The 19,766-nt window shown below is 33.2% G+C and overlaps 1 protein-coding gene across 1 annotated transcript; it reads left to right on the top strand.

Moving 5' to 3' along the window:
* The first annotated feature begins 4,741 nt into the window (after positions 1 to 4,741).
* On the top strand, positions 4,742 to 5,965 carry LOC132758241 (uncharacterized). Its single transcript, XM_060749797.1, has one exon. The coding sequence runs from the start codon at positions 4,742 to 4,744 to the stop codon at positions 5,963 to 5,965; it is 1,224 nt and encodes a 407-aa protein (XP_060605780.1).
* The last annotated feature ends 13,801 nt before the right edge of the window (positions 5,966 to 19,766 follow it).

Below are 19,766 nucleotides of genomic sequence, written 5' to 3'. Positions count from 1 at the left end.
ACAATAAACTTAGTTTGCAAATAAATTGAATATAAAAATAATAGAAAACAATCCAAAGAAGAAGTGTTTGTATATTTTATGCCTGAAATAATGTACCAGTAAAGCTTGAAAGTCTCTATATGTCATTTATTGTGTTGGGTGATGTGAAACCCAACCAAAATAAATATTCCGCTGCAGAAATTTGCCTGGTGAACGTCTGTGAAAATGGATTATTTATTTAATTTTTTTTCCCTCTTATATAAGGAAGTAACTTGTATTCAAAGAATATTTTACTTAGAAACAATAATGCCCAACATTAGAAAAGCATAATCTTATTGTCCTCTGCAAAAGTTAAATAAATTATAACCCTCGGGATAAAGATTTACCCTACTCTTAGAATTTCTGATTATATGTTAACTTGTATGGGAAAACATATGAATCATCGTAAGAGTTTATGCTAGGCATTACTATAGACGTTAACAAAACGCACAGGTCTTATGAGCATAAAAGAGGCCACCAGTACAGAGCCAGGTCACATCCGTACGAGCGACCATTTGGATGACGTTTCAATGAATTGTTCAAAGTTCACAGCTGAGCAAAACCATTTCATAAATTTACCAGGTAAAGGGTGACAAAGACTAAAGATAGGTTGAATATATTTTGGTTACTTACTCAATGTACATGTATATGGAGAGCTACTAGAGATGTGTTTGTAGAAGATTTCATATATCTATGCCATGAAGGTCTAAAAGTGGACTTCTTTATGTCTAATACCGGTAATTAATAAAAAAAGAGAACAATGAAAAAATCTATAATTTAACAAAGCTCATTTTTATAACTACCATCTCAATAGGTTTTGAGAAATTGCTACCCCGTTGCTACCCCGTTGTTTCCTTGAGTAACAAATTTTCACGCATTGCTTTGTACTCACTTCAACAAAGACTTATATCAGGAAACTTATAGCTCTGTGGTTTCAGGGACGGATTCGAGATTGTGTCTTTTTTTCTATGCAAACAAATTAAAATAAATTCTGCCTATATAAAATGAATTAAAGTTTCCTACAAAAATATTTTTGAAAAGTGCTGATACTCGCCGAGTATTGGCGTTAAACATGTGTAACAGTTCAGTACCATATATGAAAAAAATCACATTTTCCGGCGTAACCGCGTGGCACTATTCACGTACACCGGCGTTACCTCATAAAAACGACTTAAATCCCATTTATCAGCTTACGTAAATTTTCTTTATCACCAGAATTTTAGTAAACGTCACTTGCCTACCGAAAATCGAAATTATACGGTATAAAATGCTTTGTTGTACTTATTTAAGAGTCGACAAAAAGCCAAAATCTCGCTCAAAACGATAGTCGAGTCATCATTTTCACGAATGATCTTGAAAAATAAACAATTTTTCATGGAAATAATCTTGATGAGGGATAAAGAGTTATGTATTTGCAGCCGTATGCTATTCATTTTTTTAGTTCGGTTAAATGAAAAATGAATTGGCCAGTTAACTTACCGCGTTGGAATCCGCCATTTATTGCACAATTCTGTGTTACTTATTGCACGAATCGTGGGTTATTTTCACATTCCGGCGTTACTGGATATACACGGTGTATATAAAAATAAATAGTTAATGTAATTATGTACTTAAAAATATGTTGTTATTTTTATTTTCACCTCTATAAGTGCTTAAGATATACAGTTAGAGAAGTTCAATATGAGAATTATGTTGATGCTTATGCAGGTGTAACACTGTCCCGAAAATGGCACTAGATGGGGATATGTTCAAATTCGGATCTGATGGTAATAACATTAGATCATTCGTGAGGGCATCTTGTGCCATCGTGTAACCCCCGGCTAAATTTTTTATGCTCCGGCAGCAACTTTGTAACCGTTTGCAAAATATTTGGCATGCCAAAATAATTGCACAAAGACATTGCGAAGGTTCATTTTCGTGTTGAATTCGTATGCCAATTTTGCACTTCGTAAAGCCGTCGTGAAGCCATCTTGTCAATTCGTGTAGTCTTCGTCTTTACTTCGTGTGATCATCAGTGCAATCTGGCATTTTTCGCCTCAAGAAGACAATACGAAGGAAACAAGAAGATGATCTATTGTCTTATGAAGGCAACACGACTACGCGAAGCCCCGGCAAAACAGTCATGTCGCCATTTTTGTATTTTAGTACGATGACATCGAGATGGGACAACGATGTGGACGTAAAAAGCAAATGTTAGTGACTCAGGCGTTGTATATGTATCATGGTGGATATATAAAATGCTAGGCACAGACCATTTTCCTCATTTACCATTCTTGTAATTTCTATAAAAACTTCAAAGGCGACCATTCTTTACAATTATTTAACATTTACTTTCAGTTTATTTTCTACAAAATGGCATACTTTGATGTTGATTCAACCAATAAAATGAAGGCAGCAGCATTGCTTCTTTTGATATATACTTTAGAAAACATGAGTAATTCTTACAGGCCCACCTTGGGTGGTATAATGCTAGTAAAGTTCAATCAAATTTGTAATAAAGTTGCAAAGTGTGTAACAAACAATATGTCGGGGAAACTAAACTTCCATTAAATAAACGAATGAACTTACACCGCTCTGACTGGAAAACACGAAAATTTAACAGATCCCCAGTTGCTGAACATTTTCACCTTGAGGGACACAGTTTTAAAGACGTGTCCCTCTGTTGTATTGAACATAACAAAAAGTGGTCAGATATAACACGGAAATCACGCGAGACATACTGGATTCGCCGACTGAATACGCTAGAGCCATCAGGAATCAATAAAGGAGACTAATTTACACACTTATTCTCGCCCATTCTTGACAAACTGTTTACAACCTAACTTTAGTTATCAGGCGGTGTCGGGGAGGGCTATTTCCCTCTTGCCTGAGAGCATCTTTATTACTTTCACCTTATCGTAAATTTCCACTTCATATAACATCACACTGTTTGTAACTTGCATTTTCTAACATCATACTTTTAGTAATAAAAACACAAATGCCCTGATATGTGAAGTTTTATTTATTTAATATCTATTTTTTTCTTTTCTTTTTTTTTTTTAAACATACTTTTATAGATATATTTAACCGAGTTTATGCCATATTGACCGCAGGCTATAATTTCTTTTGTTAAGTACTACACAATGACCATTCAATAACGGTCTATTCATAATCGATGTAATTTTATCACCTTTCTAGCGACTGTGTTTCAGTTCAATTTTTGATACTATACAGTACACACGTATTGAGATTTTGTGCTCGATTGTGTGCACATTATACATGTAATACACCCCTGATGAAGGCATAATACGCCGAAAGTACTTGGGTATTTATACTTTAGCACTGTATGAACGTTTATTTTCTCCAAATTTATTGTTATTTTTCCCACGTTCTTGTATCCTTCTTGGGATCCAGTGTTTTTGAAAGGTATTTTGTAGATGCAAATATTTTTTACAAACCTATCAATTTCTTCTTTGCTTCACGTATCTTTTTGATCCAAAATCCTTTCTTCTCGTAGTCTACTACGATTGTACATGTTCATTACATGATCTTATTAATTTCAGATCATCGTATCAATTATGGACTCACAGTCGCTCGCTAAAAGGCTTAAAAAATCTATGATCAATCTCACAAAATTGGAACACCATAGTTCATTTATATCGCAATGCTTAGATAAATATGTTACACCTAAAGGTCTAGTTATCCATTTAAAACCCCATGTGCCGGGAACAACTTCCAAACGATTTTGTAAGAGATGGAACTCTATATTAGAAAATGCTTCTTCGAAATTATTGACTCTACTTCATGGCAGTATAACACAGTCTATTTCAAATAACACAAGCAGGATATCCAGTGAATTACGTAGTACCACCATCCCTTCTACTTGTGACAATATTATCCAAAATTTGAAACTTAAACAACAGATTTTAGGCACCAAACTCACTGCCAAGCGAAATAAGAAACTTAGGACTTCCACTTTCCGCCGCAGGAACACAAAACCCAAGCATCATTCTGACACAAATTCTCAGCCTAAGACGCACCGCTTGCGACGATATAGGCGATCTAAATATGAACGGTCAACAAATACCGATTCTACAGGTACATATGCAGTTGTCAACCTGTCAAGTACCCCTTTAACAGAACACGAAAAATCCCTTCTCTCTAAAGGCCTTAATTTCTGTCCCAGACCGAAGTCCTATGATAGAGGTAAACTTGTTGAAGACACCAAGGCGTTCAGTAGGAGGCTGAGACTTAAATCTCATTTCCAGATGCCAGATCCGCTCTATGACAATAGCAGCACACCTGACCCCTCTGATGCTGACACATTTTCCTCTCAATCCTCCAGCAGCCTAAACAAAAATAACAATCCACCAACAGAAACACAAGACTTTGAAGATGTCCTGTATCCTCTGTTGCAACTGAAAAGTACTTGGAAACCACCACGCCAGTCTGTTCCTTTAGAAACGTTTATTCAAAACATTGAGACCGATATCAATTCATTTCAACCAAAATCGTCATATTACAATAATCTTTCAAGACCACAGAAACTAGCTCTTAATAGCCTCAAAAACAGAACTGATATTGTTATTAAACCTGCTGATAAGGGCTCAGCTGTAGTCATCTGGACAGAGACCACTATATTTCAGAAGCCGAACGTCAGCTTAAAGACACCAACTTCTACAAGCCATTAGATTATGATCCTACACTAGAATTTGCAAACAAAGTATCCTCTGTTGTTGAAGACATGTTGAAACAAGGATACATCTCTGAGAAAAACAAAGACTACTTAATAGTCCCTAAGCCTAAAGCGGGTAGATTTTACCTTCTTCCTAAAATACACAAAGAAGGAATCCCAGGCCGCCCCATTGTATCTGCCAACGGTCACCCAACAGAACGTATCTCAGAATTTGTCGACCACCATCTTCGGCCATTTGTATGCGCTTTGCCTTCTCATTTGCAGGACACCACTGATTATCTAAGAAAATTAGAATCTCAGAAAGATTTACCTGACCAAACCCTTTTGGTGTCTATGGATGTTACTGCATTTTACACTAACATCCCTCACGAAGATAGCATTGCAGCGTGCAAAGAAGCTTGGGATTCTCGTATAATAAAGAATCCTCCCACAGAAACACCTATCGAACTTCTCGTGCTTATTCTGAAATGCAACAACTTTGTCTTCTGTGACAAACATTTCCTACAGGTACAGGGCACGGCTATGGGGACTAAAATGGCGCCATCTTACGCCAACGTGTTTATGGGCAAATTAGAAGGACAACTGCTAGCTGCAGTACCTCTCAAACCATTCAGTTGGTTACGCTACATAGATGACATTGACATGCAATGGTGTCACGGGGAAGAAGCTTTGCAAGATTTTCTTTACAGAGCTAATATTTTTCACAAATCTATAAAGTTCACCACTGAGGTATCAAACGAACAACATGTTTTTCTCGACACAGTATCTCATATTAAAGACAATCACATAATCACTGATTTGTATTCAAAACCCACCGATAAACATCAATACCTTCTTCCAAGCAGATGCCACCCTCGACACTGTTGTAAGAACATACCATACAGTTTGGCTTTGAGAATCAAACGAATCTGTTCAAATCCCAACACGTTCTATATCAGAGCAAAAGAACTGTCTGAACATCTTAGGAAGCGAGGATACAAGGAAGAAGACATTGCAAACGCGATCTTAAATGCAGACAGCAAGCACAGGAAGGAACTACTAGAGTACAAACATCAATCTAGTGGTTCTACACAAAATAAAATTCCATTTGTGCTAACATATCACCCGGACTTACCTAACACTAGAGCCATCATTGACAAACATTGGCCAATTATTGAGTCTTCACAGAAACTTAACAAGATGTTCCCAACTAAACCAACCATTGCATATAGGAGACCTAAAAGCCAGTATTATTTGTCCAAATTGTCAACAATTTTATATTGGGCAAACTAGAAATGAATTAAACTTACGAATGAATTTACATAGACAACAATCTAATACAGAGTCACTTCGTTTTCTTAAGGTGAATAAACATCTACATGAGTGTTCAGGGGGGAAGTTTAATATATTTCCCCTTTATAAAGTTCTGAAGATTGATGATCATTTCAGAGATGAAAAAGAATTATTTTTTATAGGCATATTAAAGCCACAATTAAACAGCTCTTGTTAAACTATAGATATATGTTCTACAATGAACTTGGGTATTTATATATAACACTTGTTTTACTTTACATTTCCACATGGTTTTAAGTTACGTTCTTTCTGATATTGTTTTACTCGTTTAACTAATTCATATTAAAAAGTACTTATTAGTAATATAAATTTTGCATTTACATCTGTGATAAGTCAATGCTTTTAATTTTAAAGCATATTTGTTACCTCCCTTTATTTAGTCTATGAGATTCATGAAAGATCTTTACATTTATATAAGTAAATATTTTTCCATTTCCACATGGTTTCAAGTAAAACATTTTCTGAAATATTTTTACTCGCTTAGCTCACTAATATTAAAAAGTATTTATTAGTAATACAAACGTTGTATCTACTTCTATAATTAGTCAATGTTTTGAATTTTAATACTTATTTGTTACCTCCCTTTATAGAATATTTACCCTATGTATTTTTGTAGCAATTCAATATTTCTTATAGAGAGAGTAAAAGAATATTTCATTTGCAGCGCAACGTCGTATTTTTACGTTTCCCGCACTTTTATAACGTTACGTCATTATTATATTTGTTATGTTTATATTATACGTTACTGTCTGAAGATATGTGCATGAAAACATTTGAAAGCGCTAACAGAAATAAACGTATAAAAATTAACGAACTTTGTACTCTGCATTTCCCAAAACATACTTTATATATATATATATATATATATATATATATATATATATATATATATAAAACAAAAAACACAGTCCATGAGTTAACTTATTTAATTATTTAGGTAAATATTTATTCATAGGTAAATAATTAAATGAGCTAACTTATGGACTGTGTTTTTTGTTTTATTTATATGTGACTTTTTCCGGCACTTTTTGTATATATATATATACACACTATGGTGAAATGCAATCATTGTAAAAATGTAAAACAAATATCTTTGTTCCACGATTAAAGATTAATAGGATATTAGAAAAATAAGATATATGTGTGGAGTGCTATAAACATGGTTTACATCCGTATATCCCTCGTGTACAGACTCAATCAAACCAAGTCTGCAATTTTCATGTAATTTTGTTGTGATTTATGCATACGAGGGATCATTTTATTTCCAGAGTTTTACAGTAAATTATTTGTAATATATACGGTCAGTCTAACCTGCTCGATCTCAATCAACTTTGCTGTGAAGACATTCATCGTGATTCCACTTGTTGAAGATATGTGACTGAGCTAAAGAAGGAGTGAAAATATACATGTGCATTAATAACAAATACATAGCTGTAACAAAATGAAAGTTATATTATAGTAGGCTACTGCATCATACGATTATACATTTAATTTTGAAACACATTCGTTGCAATATCACATATAATATAACTCATACATTATTTTTTTGTTTAAGTTATAATCAATATAAGAATAAAATATAAATATAGATTTCGTAATTTTAATAATGCAAAAGAGAGCTCAACAAACCCTTGAAATACCTAATATTTGTAAGAACGTAAACATTATAGAAAGAGCATTGAAATACGACATAATCTGATGTGTACGAGGAGCGTAGTTCCCGAGTATTTATCAGATTGCCAAGTGCTGTTATGTGCTTTCTCTTTTGTATCAATGGCAACAATAAAAACACTTTACCTCGTTCCTGTACGTTTTCAGACGAGACATATCAGCCTCAATTGAGGTATCACCTTGTGCAGGAATTAAATTCCATTGAAAGTTCTTGTTCAGTCCGAATGATTTGATGTTTCTAAGGAGACATATGATTAACGTGATGTCTAGGTCTGTTGTAGTTGGACCTCTGCCACTTGATGGAAACAGTAGATCATATTGTACCTGCGTAATTATTCTGCGTGATCTTAGTTTGGTTATTGTTAACCTCTCTTGCTGCAAAAATGCGCTAAGAGAAACATTTTGAAGCTTCTTATCTAAAATATTTCTTAGTATTTGTAGTCCACCGTCAATAATAAGCATTTGCAGACGAAAAAGACGGCAACGATTCTGTTGCGCCTTTGACGACGAAGGTTGACCTGGACTGGCGGTCGCCATTTTCTCTGTTATCAGATCATCACTATTATCTGTAACAACATAAACATACTGATCTTAAAATCAACAATAGATATCAGAATGACATTTGTAATAACCGCCTTCTTCATACAATATACCAGTTATTGAAAATTTTATTGAGATGAAGAACGAGTTAGAAAGAATATGGGGAAAAATATTTAGATTAGTAAGTTTAGGAAATGAATGTATTATCAGTAAGAGTTTTAAGTTTAAGAAATAAATGAATAATAAGTAAGAGTATCAAATTAAGGAAATAAATGAAAAATCAGTTGGACTTTAATATTTAAGAAATAAATGAGGAATAAGTGAGAGTATCAAATTTAGGCAATAAATGAAGAACCAGTAAAGCAGTGAGAAATTGGGAGTCATGTATTCTTTATTTTTGGCTTGTTTCTTCCAAAATATATTTTTTTCCTTCTTTGCCTATATAATGTGACTTCCCTTGTTAGGTATTTTTCTTTCTCTGACTTCCTAATTTTGGAACTTAATGGGAGCCCTGTGAAAGTATCAAGTTTAGGGAATGAAAGAAGAATCAATTCTTCTAATCAAGGAAATATATGAAGAATCAGTAAGAGTTTTAAGTTTTGGAAATGAATGAAGAATAGAATTAGTGAGACTATCAAATTTCGGAATTGAATAAAGAATTAGTGAAAGCAGGGCTTCCGAGGGATCACTTTGTTTCCAGATTTTTATACTTCACAACAGCAGGTGTCAAGTGTTGTGTGGCAGCTGTAAAAAGTTGCCCCGTGAGGCATGAGGCATGTTTCACTAATTCATTATCCCTCATGTACAGACTCAATCAAACCGAGTCTGCAATTCTTATGTAATTTTGTTGTGATAAATACTTCCGAGGGATCACTTTGTTTCCACATTTTTATACTTCACAACAGCAGGTGTTTAGTGCTGTGTGGCAGCTGTTAAAAGTTGCCCCGAACTTCACTTCAGTGTTGTTATATTTTCTGGTCCTCTGCGATTATTGATGCCAGCACTATTGAGTGTTGAGAATTGAGTACGGCTCAAGCCGGTGCTAGGGGGCGTGAGGGATGTTTCACTTATTCATTATCCCTAATGTACAGATTAAATCAAACCGAGTCTGCAATTCTTATGTAATTTGGTTGTGATTAATGCTTCCGAGGGATCACTTTGTTTCCACATTTTTTTCCATAAGTGGAAGTTTCTATATTTTTGGCATGTGTTTTCCAAAATATAATGCTTTTCTTTCTTTATCAATATTATAAATGTGACTTCCCTTGTTAGGTATTTTGCTTTCTCTGACTTCCTTATTTTGGAACTTAATGGGAGCCCTGTGAAAGTATTCAGTTTAGAAAATGAAAGAATACTCAATGAAAGATTCAAATTTAGGAAATAAATACAGGATCAGTGAAATTATCAAAGACATTTGTGGAAAATCGTATATTCCTTAAACAATTACTAAAATCAGCACGTTTTGTTATGTTGCGTAAACTGTTATGTTTTATGGTGTGTTATGTGTTGTGTTCTTTTGTGCATCGCATTGTATTGTGTCTTGTGTTGTACTGTCTTGTACTGTGTAGTGCTGTTGTCAATTGTGCTGTTTTATGTATTGTGCTATGTGCTATATTGTATGTTTTCTTGTATTAATATGTTGTGAAGTGTGGTTATATATCTGTTGTATTTTGTGTTATGTTGTTCTTAAATTGCATTGTGTTGTATTTTATGTTTTGTTGTATTTTAACGTAAGCGTTGTTTTATGTTTTGAATGTTATGTTGTGTTGTGTACTGTGTTGTGTTGTGTGTTCTAATGTTTTGTATGTTGAATTGTATATTATGGCGCGTTAAGTTGTGTAATGTTTTGTGTTTTGTTATGTGTTGAATGGTATTGTTTGTTGTGTTGTAATGTATAGTGTTATGTTATGTGTTGTATTGTGTAATATGTTGTATGTGTGTTGTTTTGTGTGATGCTGCTTTGCGTTGCGTTGAATTACGTTAGATTACGTTACCTAACAGTATGTTACATTAAATTATGTTATATTATGTCTATGTGTGGGTAATTTGGTGTAGTAACTATCATTTATTCACTTGCAACTAAATATAGTTACGAAATTGCCTGTGCTTTCAAATAATTATGACTGTCACGTCTGCGGCCGAAAACTCATAATAATAATCGACCCGCTGAACAGAGTACGTGCAGAAATGGAAACCATGACGCAAAATTTTACGTCATCAAAACAAGGTTTATGCACGAATCGCTTCATTTTATGATGAAATTTTAAGCGTGTTTTGTACAAACACAACTTTATTGAAATAACTGTAATAACAGTTATTCCGAGAAAATAAAAATAAAACTTGCTTCATGGTACTAGTGTTCTTTGCTTATGCTACTTTTAGGTCTATCAAGTGTATTATAGACATTATTACACGACAAAGACGGGCCAGAAAGGGAAAATCGGCTGAAGCCGTCAGAACAATTCATTATTATCACATTCCGTCCCTATTGTGTCGTGTATTAATCTCTTAATTAATTTCCTTTTTGCATCTAACATAAGACGTTTAATTAACGGAAATATTTCTTAGCTTTAATTCAAGATTAAATTTGAAATAGTTTTTCATTTGGGTTACCAAACAACTATTGTTCTTTCTTTTCATCAGTCCTTGAACTACTTGTACTCGTATATATAATACATGTATATATCAAAATTTTGTAGGAAAAAAAACAACGTTTTACTTGCACTTGAAATAGACATTTGGATTAATTAATCAACACGCATTTGGCATTCAGATTCAACCTCTACAAAAATGTTTAAAACTCAACAATTTTTTTTTCTCAAACTTAGAGAAATTTGATAATATTTCCTCAAAAGATTTTTTCTTCAAATATTCGACTAATGAATTTAGAAAGCAATATCTTGAATATATGTTGATAATCAAATGTACAGAATTGAAAAAAAAAATTCAGCTTCTCTTGTCATAAAGTTTCAAACTTATTCTTGTCATATAACCTATTTTGTACATGCTATTTTGTACTATATAGTTTTTCTATGTTGTCACCTTTTGATTCAAGAAGCAAGATCTACGTTGACAATATGATAATTATTACAGTGAAGACCGACATATTTATTTGTGGAAAAAAGATTCAACATGTTTGATTTGGTTAACATTGACTTTTTCTAAAAATGAGAGGCATCCTGTGCGAAATTTCTGGCACAGATTCAGGGCGTAAATGGTACAGAATTAGGATTGAATCATTGCTTTCTGGGCGGACATTGCATGAAAAAGCAGATTCCGTGTCAGTCCGCCCAACACGGAAAATATTTCTTTAACATTTCTGGGCTTGAAACAAGAACCATTCCGGGTGGAATTTATTTACGGGCAGAATTATCTACTTGTTCATTTTATCTTGGATGGAATTGCAAATTTATGGTAGAATGGGGCGGAATTCAGAACTTTGATTTTTCTATAAGACGTAATGACAATCACAGTCAATTTAGGTGAAATTATTTTACGTTTAGAATTTTTTGTGGAAGTTTTCACTCAATAATCTTCAAGTCAGTACACAAGAATGGACGTTTAACAATTAAAAGATAGCTGGTGAAATAATCGAAGTGTTATTTATATCTGTTATTTTAACAGACTTTGTTAAATATTATTAATTTTCAAAAACGCTAAAATCCACTTCTATTTAATCTTACATAATATAAATTTTGAGTACTATACACATTACTAAAGATACAAAAGTCAATATGTAAATTACAGTCGAATCCGCTTATAACGAACTCAATGGGACATTTAATATCATTCGTTATATCCGAAGTTCGCTAAAAGCGAAGTAAAAATAACTGGTGGGTGAATATGCCGTTATTTATTGTTTGGTTAGTATTGCAAACAAACAATCAGTAATAATCAGGTTTTTTACAGCAATTTATTAACTGAGGGTGCGAAATACAAATATTCCGTAACAAACAGGAGATTATTTTGTAAGAACATTTTATCAAAATCTTTATTCTTACCTGTGCAATTACTCGATTGAATAATTATCGGATAGTAGTATTCATGTACTGAACTTAATCGAAAGCATCCCGATATTTCAATTATAACAGTTTGTTTATAACCGAGGAAATTTACATGTTTTTCGCCGTTTGGGACTTGAAAAAATGGTTCGCTATAACCGAAAATTTGTTTTAAGCGAGTACGTATAAAGTGATGTGATTTAATATACAATAAAGAAGAAATCGGCCGGGGATGTCAGATTTAGTTCGCTATTGACGGTATTCGTTATAAGCGAGGTCGTTATAAGTGGAGGCGACTGTATGTGCTATTTAAATACATAACTATTTATGTAAGATAATAAACATTTAGAAGATTTTATCAAAACATTTTGGAAAATGTAATCAGTTTTTATTTTTCAGTTAAGTTTTAATTTATGCTCTTTTAACTTTGTAAATACTGTTTGTATATGAGATACATGTTCACTCAATGATTTCGAAAATATGACAATGTCATTAAGATAACTGACTGCAAATGCCCTAAACCTTGTAAGACATGTGACATGAGTTCTTGAAAAACTCCAGGTTCAGAAACTAAACAAAAAGGTGTTACGTTAAACTCGAACAGCCCTCAGAATGTGGTAAAAGCTGTCTGTTTTTGTGTGTTTCATGTACAGGTTTCTGCCAAAATCCTGATTTCATATCTCATATTGTAAAATAGTTTGAAGACCATAGTAGTTGTAAAATATCATCAATAAGAGGAAGGGAATATTATGTTGGCTTTGTTATTTTATTCAACTGTTTAAAATCAACACAAACCCGTTTCGTACCATCGCATTTAGCGACCAACACAACAGGAAAATTGTATGGACTATGACTTCTTCTTATAATATTTGCCTCTAACATTTCATCGACTGCGTCACTAACAAATTTCCTATTGTTCAAAGGTGAGCTATATTCGCGCAATTTGATTGAAGGATGATTACCTGTTGGTATTTTCATGGTTACAGTATCTGTTTGAGTTAATTCAGAATCTTTATTTGCGAAAATATTTCTATTTTTCCTTACTAAGTTTCTTACAATATTAAAATGCTCTGAAGGTGTATTAATATCACGTTCGAAATCGTTGTTAATAGAGGAAGTTGTTTGAAGAGCCTCTGTGACCGAGGTAATGCACTCAACTCCTAAAACGTTAGCAACCACAGCATCTCGTTTATCTTATATTTTTATGTGTATAATGACACTCACTCATAACAGGAAATCTTCTATCAGCCGAAAGTTTCATAACATAATTGTTATCATAAGACCTGGTTCATAAACAATCATTCCAGTTTCTAAACCTTTAAATTCATATAATTTATAATTTTTCAAGCCTGGATTTTGTTTTAACTTAGCAGTGCCCACATTAACTGTTTGAGGGTTAAAAATAACATCCTGCTTTATTATAACAATTTATGCGATATGAATATCATCCTCGAGGGGTACATATGTGTTATTAACTCTCAAGTAGCCTAAATCAAAATATTGTAGTTTCTTAATGCATGAGTATCTTCCCTGCAGTTTGTATCTATAGACTTTTTTATTTCTTGACAGCATGTAAGCAATAGGAAAATAATTTAAGTATGCTATTAAACTTTAATATATGTTTTTATGCCATATAAAATAGTACATAATCTACTAGCAAGTTTGTTTGGAAATTTTTAGACATACATTTAAACTTTATGTGTACAATAAACACATATATCATAACTATTGCCTATTATACATATGCACAATTATTGTGTTAAATATAATAACCACTGTGTGTCTGATAATTTCTTATAGTCAGGATAAATAAATACTAAGATTAGGATCAAATAAGGCTAATGATAAACACTTGTGTTTCCGTCCATCTATGCATGACTTATCTCCTCATGGGGCATTCTGGTATACTGACCAGACTGTTCCAGTTTAGAAGGACATTGAAACTTTGATTCTCTTTCAAAAAAAAACGTATAATGCTTTTCAAATTCTACTTGATATGATTATACATTCAATAAATATAAAATTAAGGTAGTGGGACTGTTTTGATATTTTTGGATAATCTCTGTTTCACATAATGATGGACCTGTCCAGTTATACTCTTGAAACATTTGAAATCTCAAAAATTGGGGTCAGTTCCTTAATGAAATAGTGCCAACCATAAAGGATCTAATTGGTATCTTAGAAATTTCGTGTTTGAATGTTGTATACATATTTTAGAATTTTCAAAGGAAGTTTTTATCTAAATGTGACACGATTGTGTAAATAATTGAACTAAGAGACCTGAGGCAGGAAGATATACAAAAGAATCATAGTAAACACGTTTCAGGTAAATAACTTATAGATTTATTTATTTGCAGAAAAATTGGTATTATAAACAATCAAATTATATTGTGGCAGCAGCAAAATGTTTTTGTATAAAATAAGGTTATTTATTATAAAATAAGGTTAGTAAAATTATTATTAAAACTACATGCTGGGAATAACTATTTGATAATTATATATAGATTTATTACAAAAATTATTTGTTAGTTTAAAGGTCATGATCTATAGATTGTGGCCTGAGTTTATGTTTTATGAGAGCTAAATTTGTACAAGATCTCAGATATTAAATTATAATATTCATACAATTTAAATTATGAGAATATAATTGCAGGCTCAGGGACCATTGTAGACTGTGAAAATTTGCCAACTTCGTATTTGAAGTATCAGCAATATATCACTACCAAAAGGTAAACATGTTATTTTAAATTTCTTAACAAACCTTTCTTAGAGTTGCCATTTCAATATCGAGGGGTGAAAGCGAAATGGTTTTAAGTGCATTTTTACAGGAGAAACAAAAATCTGTCTCAAATGTTTGAAAAATAGCAAAATTCCACAACACTTTGATTTTACAAATAAAACTGTTTAAGAAACATGTCAATGATTATAAAAATTCTAAGAAAGACTTGACAAACAAGATATTTAATCAAATGTAACTTAGAACTGTTTCGCACAAAAATCTTATATTTTGATATTTATGTTCAAAGCGAAAAGGTTCCAAGTGATATTTTGATAGAACAAAAGCATGTTTTTTTCTTATTTCAATTTAAGATTAAGCAACATTTCTAGTTATTCAGTAAAAGATGGAGTATAAATTGCCAGATAGGACTATTTCGCATTTACTTTTATTTTGATATCATAGTTTAGGTGTGAAGACATTGTTTTACTCCATTTTCAAGTTCATGAAATTTTAAGTTTGACTTTGTTTAAATAAGAAACATAAATATAAGTCATAATTGATAGTGTACAATTCTTTTAAAGAACATGATTGACATTAATTTCATCTGTTAAATTAAAAAGCAAAACAAATGCCAATTAATTTGATAATCATTTTAGCTGAACTATACTATATATGGAGAGCTGTCCTTCTCGCCCCGGTGTCCGCGTCCAGATTTCAGATTAAAGTTTTGGGGCAGTAAAATACTTAAGGTATCAACTTCAAACTTCAATATATATTGATACGGCCTTCGTGGTCAATTCCTATGCATCAAACTCCAAACCGGTGTTAAATAGCCAATAAACACCGCTTAGATCTATATTACTTCTAAATCATTTCACACATGTTGTGTGACATGGTACATAGCTCTAATGTTACTACTTCCAGAATTATTCCTCCTTGAAATTTGAATTTATGCTAACAAATGTTTTTTGTTTTTTTTACTATAGCTTCTTCTCATATGGATAAGAATTATAAAACACAAGCTCCTGCATTCCAAGAATTACCCCCATTTAATTTTTGAAATTCATTTGTAAATTGATATTTTGAACCAGGTTTTCAACGAAAACCAGGTTATTGTAATACCGAAGTCGGCGGGCGGGCGGGCGACAACTTTTGGTTTCCGCTCAATAACTTTAGTTTGCTTTGGCCTATTGACACCAAACTTGGTGTGTAGATAGCTTATATCAAGAGGCAGCTTGGAATTGCTACCCAGATGTCTGGTATCAAGGTCAAGGTCACTGTTACTAAAAATAGAAATTCAGTTTCCTCCCAATAACTTGAGTTTGCTTTGGCCTATTGACACTAAACTTGGTGTATGGATAGGTTATATGAAGAGGCAGCTTGGGATTGCTACCCAGGTGTCTGTGATCAAGGTCAAGGTCACTGTTACTAACAATAGAAATTCAGTTTCCGCTCAATAACTTGAGTTTGCTTTGGCCTATTCACACCAACCTTGGTGTATGGGTAGGTCATATCAAAAGGCAGCTTGGGATTGCTATCCAGGTTTCTGTTATCAAGGTCAAGGTCACTGTTACTAAAAATAGAAATTCAGTTTCCGCTCAATAACTTGAGTTTGCTTTGGCCTATTGACCCCAAACTTTATGTATGGATAGGTTATATGAAGAGGCAGCTTGGGATTGCTACCCAGGTGTCTGTGAATAAGGTCAACGTCACTGTTACTAAAAATAGAAATTCAGTTTCCGCTCAATAACTTGAGTTTACTGTGGCCTGTTGACACCAAACTTGGTTTATGGATAGCTTATATCAAGATGCAGCTTGAGATTGCTACCCAGGTGTCAGTGATCAGGGGCACTGTTACTAAAAATAGAAATTCAGTTTCTGCTCAATAACTTGAGTTTGCTTTAGCCTATTGACACCAAACTTGTTGAATGGGTAGCTTATATCAATAGGCAGCTTGGGATTGCAACCCAGGGGTCTGTGATCAAGGTTAATGTATATAGTTTTCATGTTATAACGTTAGTTTGCCTTGACCTTTTGACACCAAACTTGCTGAGTGGCAGCTTTGGATTGCCACTTAGATATCTGGGAGCAAGGTCAAGGTAATTTGCTTACAATTGAATTTTCAGCTTCTACTCATTAACTTCAGCGCACTTTAGTCTATTGATTGCTGTCACATCAAAACTTGGTCGTTGAAAACCTGGTTTTCGTCACATTGCGGCGCTTTTGTTTTAAATATTATCTTTGTTGTTATAAATGGTATCTACTCAAGACTAAAGATAAACAATTGTTTTTTGTCATTACCCACCTCATGCATGACAAGGTTCATAACTCTAGTTTCTTTTTTCAAGAGTTATTTCCACTTTGAAATTTTAATTTTACTTTAAAAACTTTAAATTCTTGTTGCTCTTATCATTTTTGTTTTTGAAGGGATTGACTTCAGATTTCAAATTACTGTCTTTTCATTAAAGTACATTAATTGACAAGGTCATTATATTGTGCAAAGATATAAAACATTTGACTGCTTTCTTAATACTGATACAGAAATATATTTATATCATAATTGATTTGTCTTTCATAGTTTCGTCTTCCTTACTGAGTCCAGTATTTGATAATTCGAGCTTCGCTGTCTTTTGTGTCAGCTTTTGATTTCTTACATTTTCTATCATATTCAAAATAAAACAGTTACATTAATATTCTTTCATATTTAAAATGGTTACCCTTCAATAAGATATCTATTCATGGAAATTAATGTCATTTCATCCACAACTATTTTCTTACAATATGTATATGCATTTTTTTAAAACAACTTTAACAAGAACGGCTAAATGAGGTCATCCTTAGCACATAGTTCCCTTCTAAAATGCGCCAAAATGACATTTTAACGATGTTCATTAATAAAATGCGCTTAAATGACGCAACTCATCTGGCATCCACATGCTGTACGGTTATTTAGAATATGAGTCTGATTCTTATTTAGATAGGGAAAATCCAATTCAGACAGTGAATATGATCCTACACCCAGTGAACATGATTTTATAATTTGTTCTGTTTACCACTGTTTTAAACAATTAGATTACAGCTATTTTAGATGATATAATAGTGAACAATATTCTCTGAAAAACTTTTTGGACTTGTCCGAAACTACATTCAAAGTGCAAGACTATCTTTGCAATAAACAGTTTCACAAACAGTCCCAGAATATTTTTGAACTAAAAATATTTCTTAAACATTGTGCATTTTGTATGACTTGTACAATTTTTTAAATTATATGTTTAACACAAATGAGACACCCTCGTGTAGCAACAGTACATAGAAGAGATGTCATGTCTCAAGGCCATGTCCCAAAGTGTCACCCATACCTATACTTTCATTCACATTGTTTATACATCAAAGTCACCCAAAGCTCCACCTACATTTGCATTTTTCAATATCTCAGGTGCACACACAGCTCCAATTTCATTCACGTTACTTAGTATTTCGGTGTCACACCTATCACCAGCTTTATTTACACAAACAGTCGCACACAGCTCCAAGTTCATTGGCAATCCCCAATATATCAAAGTCACAATATCTTGTAATTTTGTCTATAACCTTTCCTACCTTATCATACCCAGATTTCTGATTATCATCAAAAAATCCCTTTAACCATTCTTAATATCTCACCGTAGTCTCACTTTCAAGAACATCACCTGATATCGTATTGTTATCTAACGTTGCGGTTTCACTTACTGCTGGCAGAGCCTAGAACCATCCTAGTAAGTTACTGGGATGATTCTGGACGATCCGGGGTGAAATTATTGTTGTGGTCACACTTCACGGCAGCACTACGGAATTCCCAACTAACACCAAGGACCATCCAGGCAGAGTCTAGGTGAAGCTACGGTTCATCCCGGTGCTTACCCGGTCATTCCTGGATGAAGCCGACAAAGCTCCGGTTGACCCAGACAGAGCCCAGTCGATCCAGGCAGACGATCTCGACAGAGTCCCAGTAGAACCCCAGTGGATTGAAAACGTGCAAAAATGATGACATTGGTTCATAAGTCTAGTTTCTTTTTTCAAGAGTTATTTCCACTTTGAAATTTGAATTTTACTTTAAAAACTTTAAATTCTTGTTGCTCTTATCATTTTTGAAGGGATTGACTTCAGATTTCAAATTGCTGTCTTTTCATTAAAGTAACATTAATTGACAAGGTCATTATGTTGTGCAAAAATATAGAACAATTGACTGCTTTCTTCATACTGATACAGAAATATATTTATATCATAATTGATTTTTCTTTCATAGTTTCGTCTTCCTTACTGAGTCCAGTATTTGATAATTCGAGCTTCGCTGTCTTTTGTGTCAGCTTTTGATTTATTACTTTTTCTGTCATATTCAAAATAAAACAGTTACATTAATATTCTTTCATATTTAAAATGGTTATCCTTCAATAAGATATCTATTCATGGAAATTAATGTCATTTCATCCACAACTATTTTCTTACAATATGTATATGCATTTTTTTTTAAACAACTTTAACAAGAACGGCTAATTGTGGTCATCCTTAGCACATAGTTCCCTTCTAAAATGCGCCAAAATGACATTTTAACGATGTTAATTAATAAAATACGCTTAAATGACAATGAATGACGCAACTCATCTGGCATCCACATGCTGTACGGTTATTTAGAATATGAGTCTGCAATAAACAGTTTCACAAACAGTCCCAGAATATTTTTTAACTAAAAATATTTTTTAACAAGAGGGCCATGATGGCCCTGAGGTCGCTCACCTGTATAAAGGCACCCGGAGCGGGGCCAGTTTAAACC

Source organism: Ruditapes philippinarum, unplaced genomic scaffold (assembly GCF_026571515.1).
Source record: "Ruditapes philippinarum isolate M1 unplaced genomic scaffold, ASM2657151v2 ctg152_1_1_1_1, whole genome shotgun sequence".
NCBI classification, from domain to species: Eukaryota; Metazoa; Mollusca; class Bivalvia; order Venerida; family Veneridae; genus Ruditapes; species Ruditapes philippinarum.
This window is presented reverse-complemented; position numbering and strand designations above follow the sequence as displayed.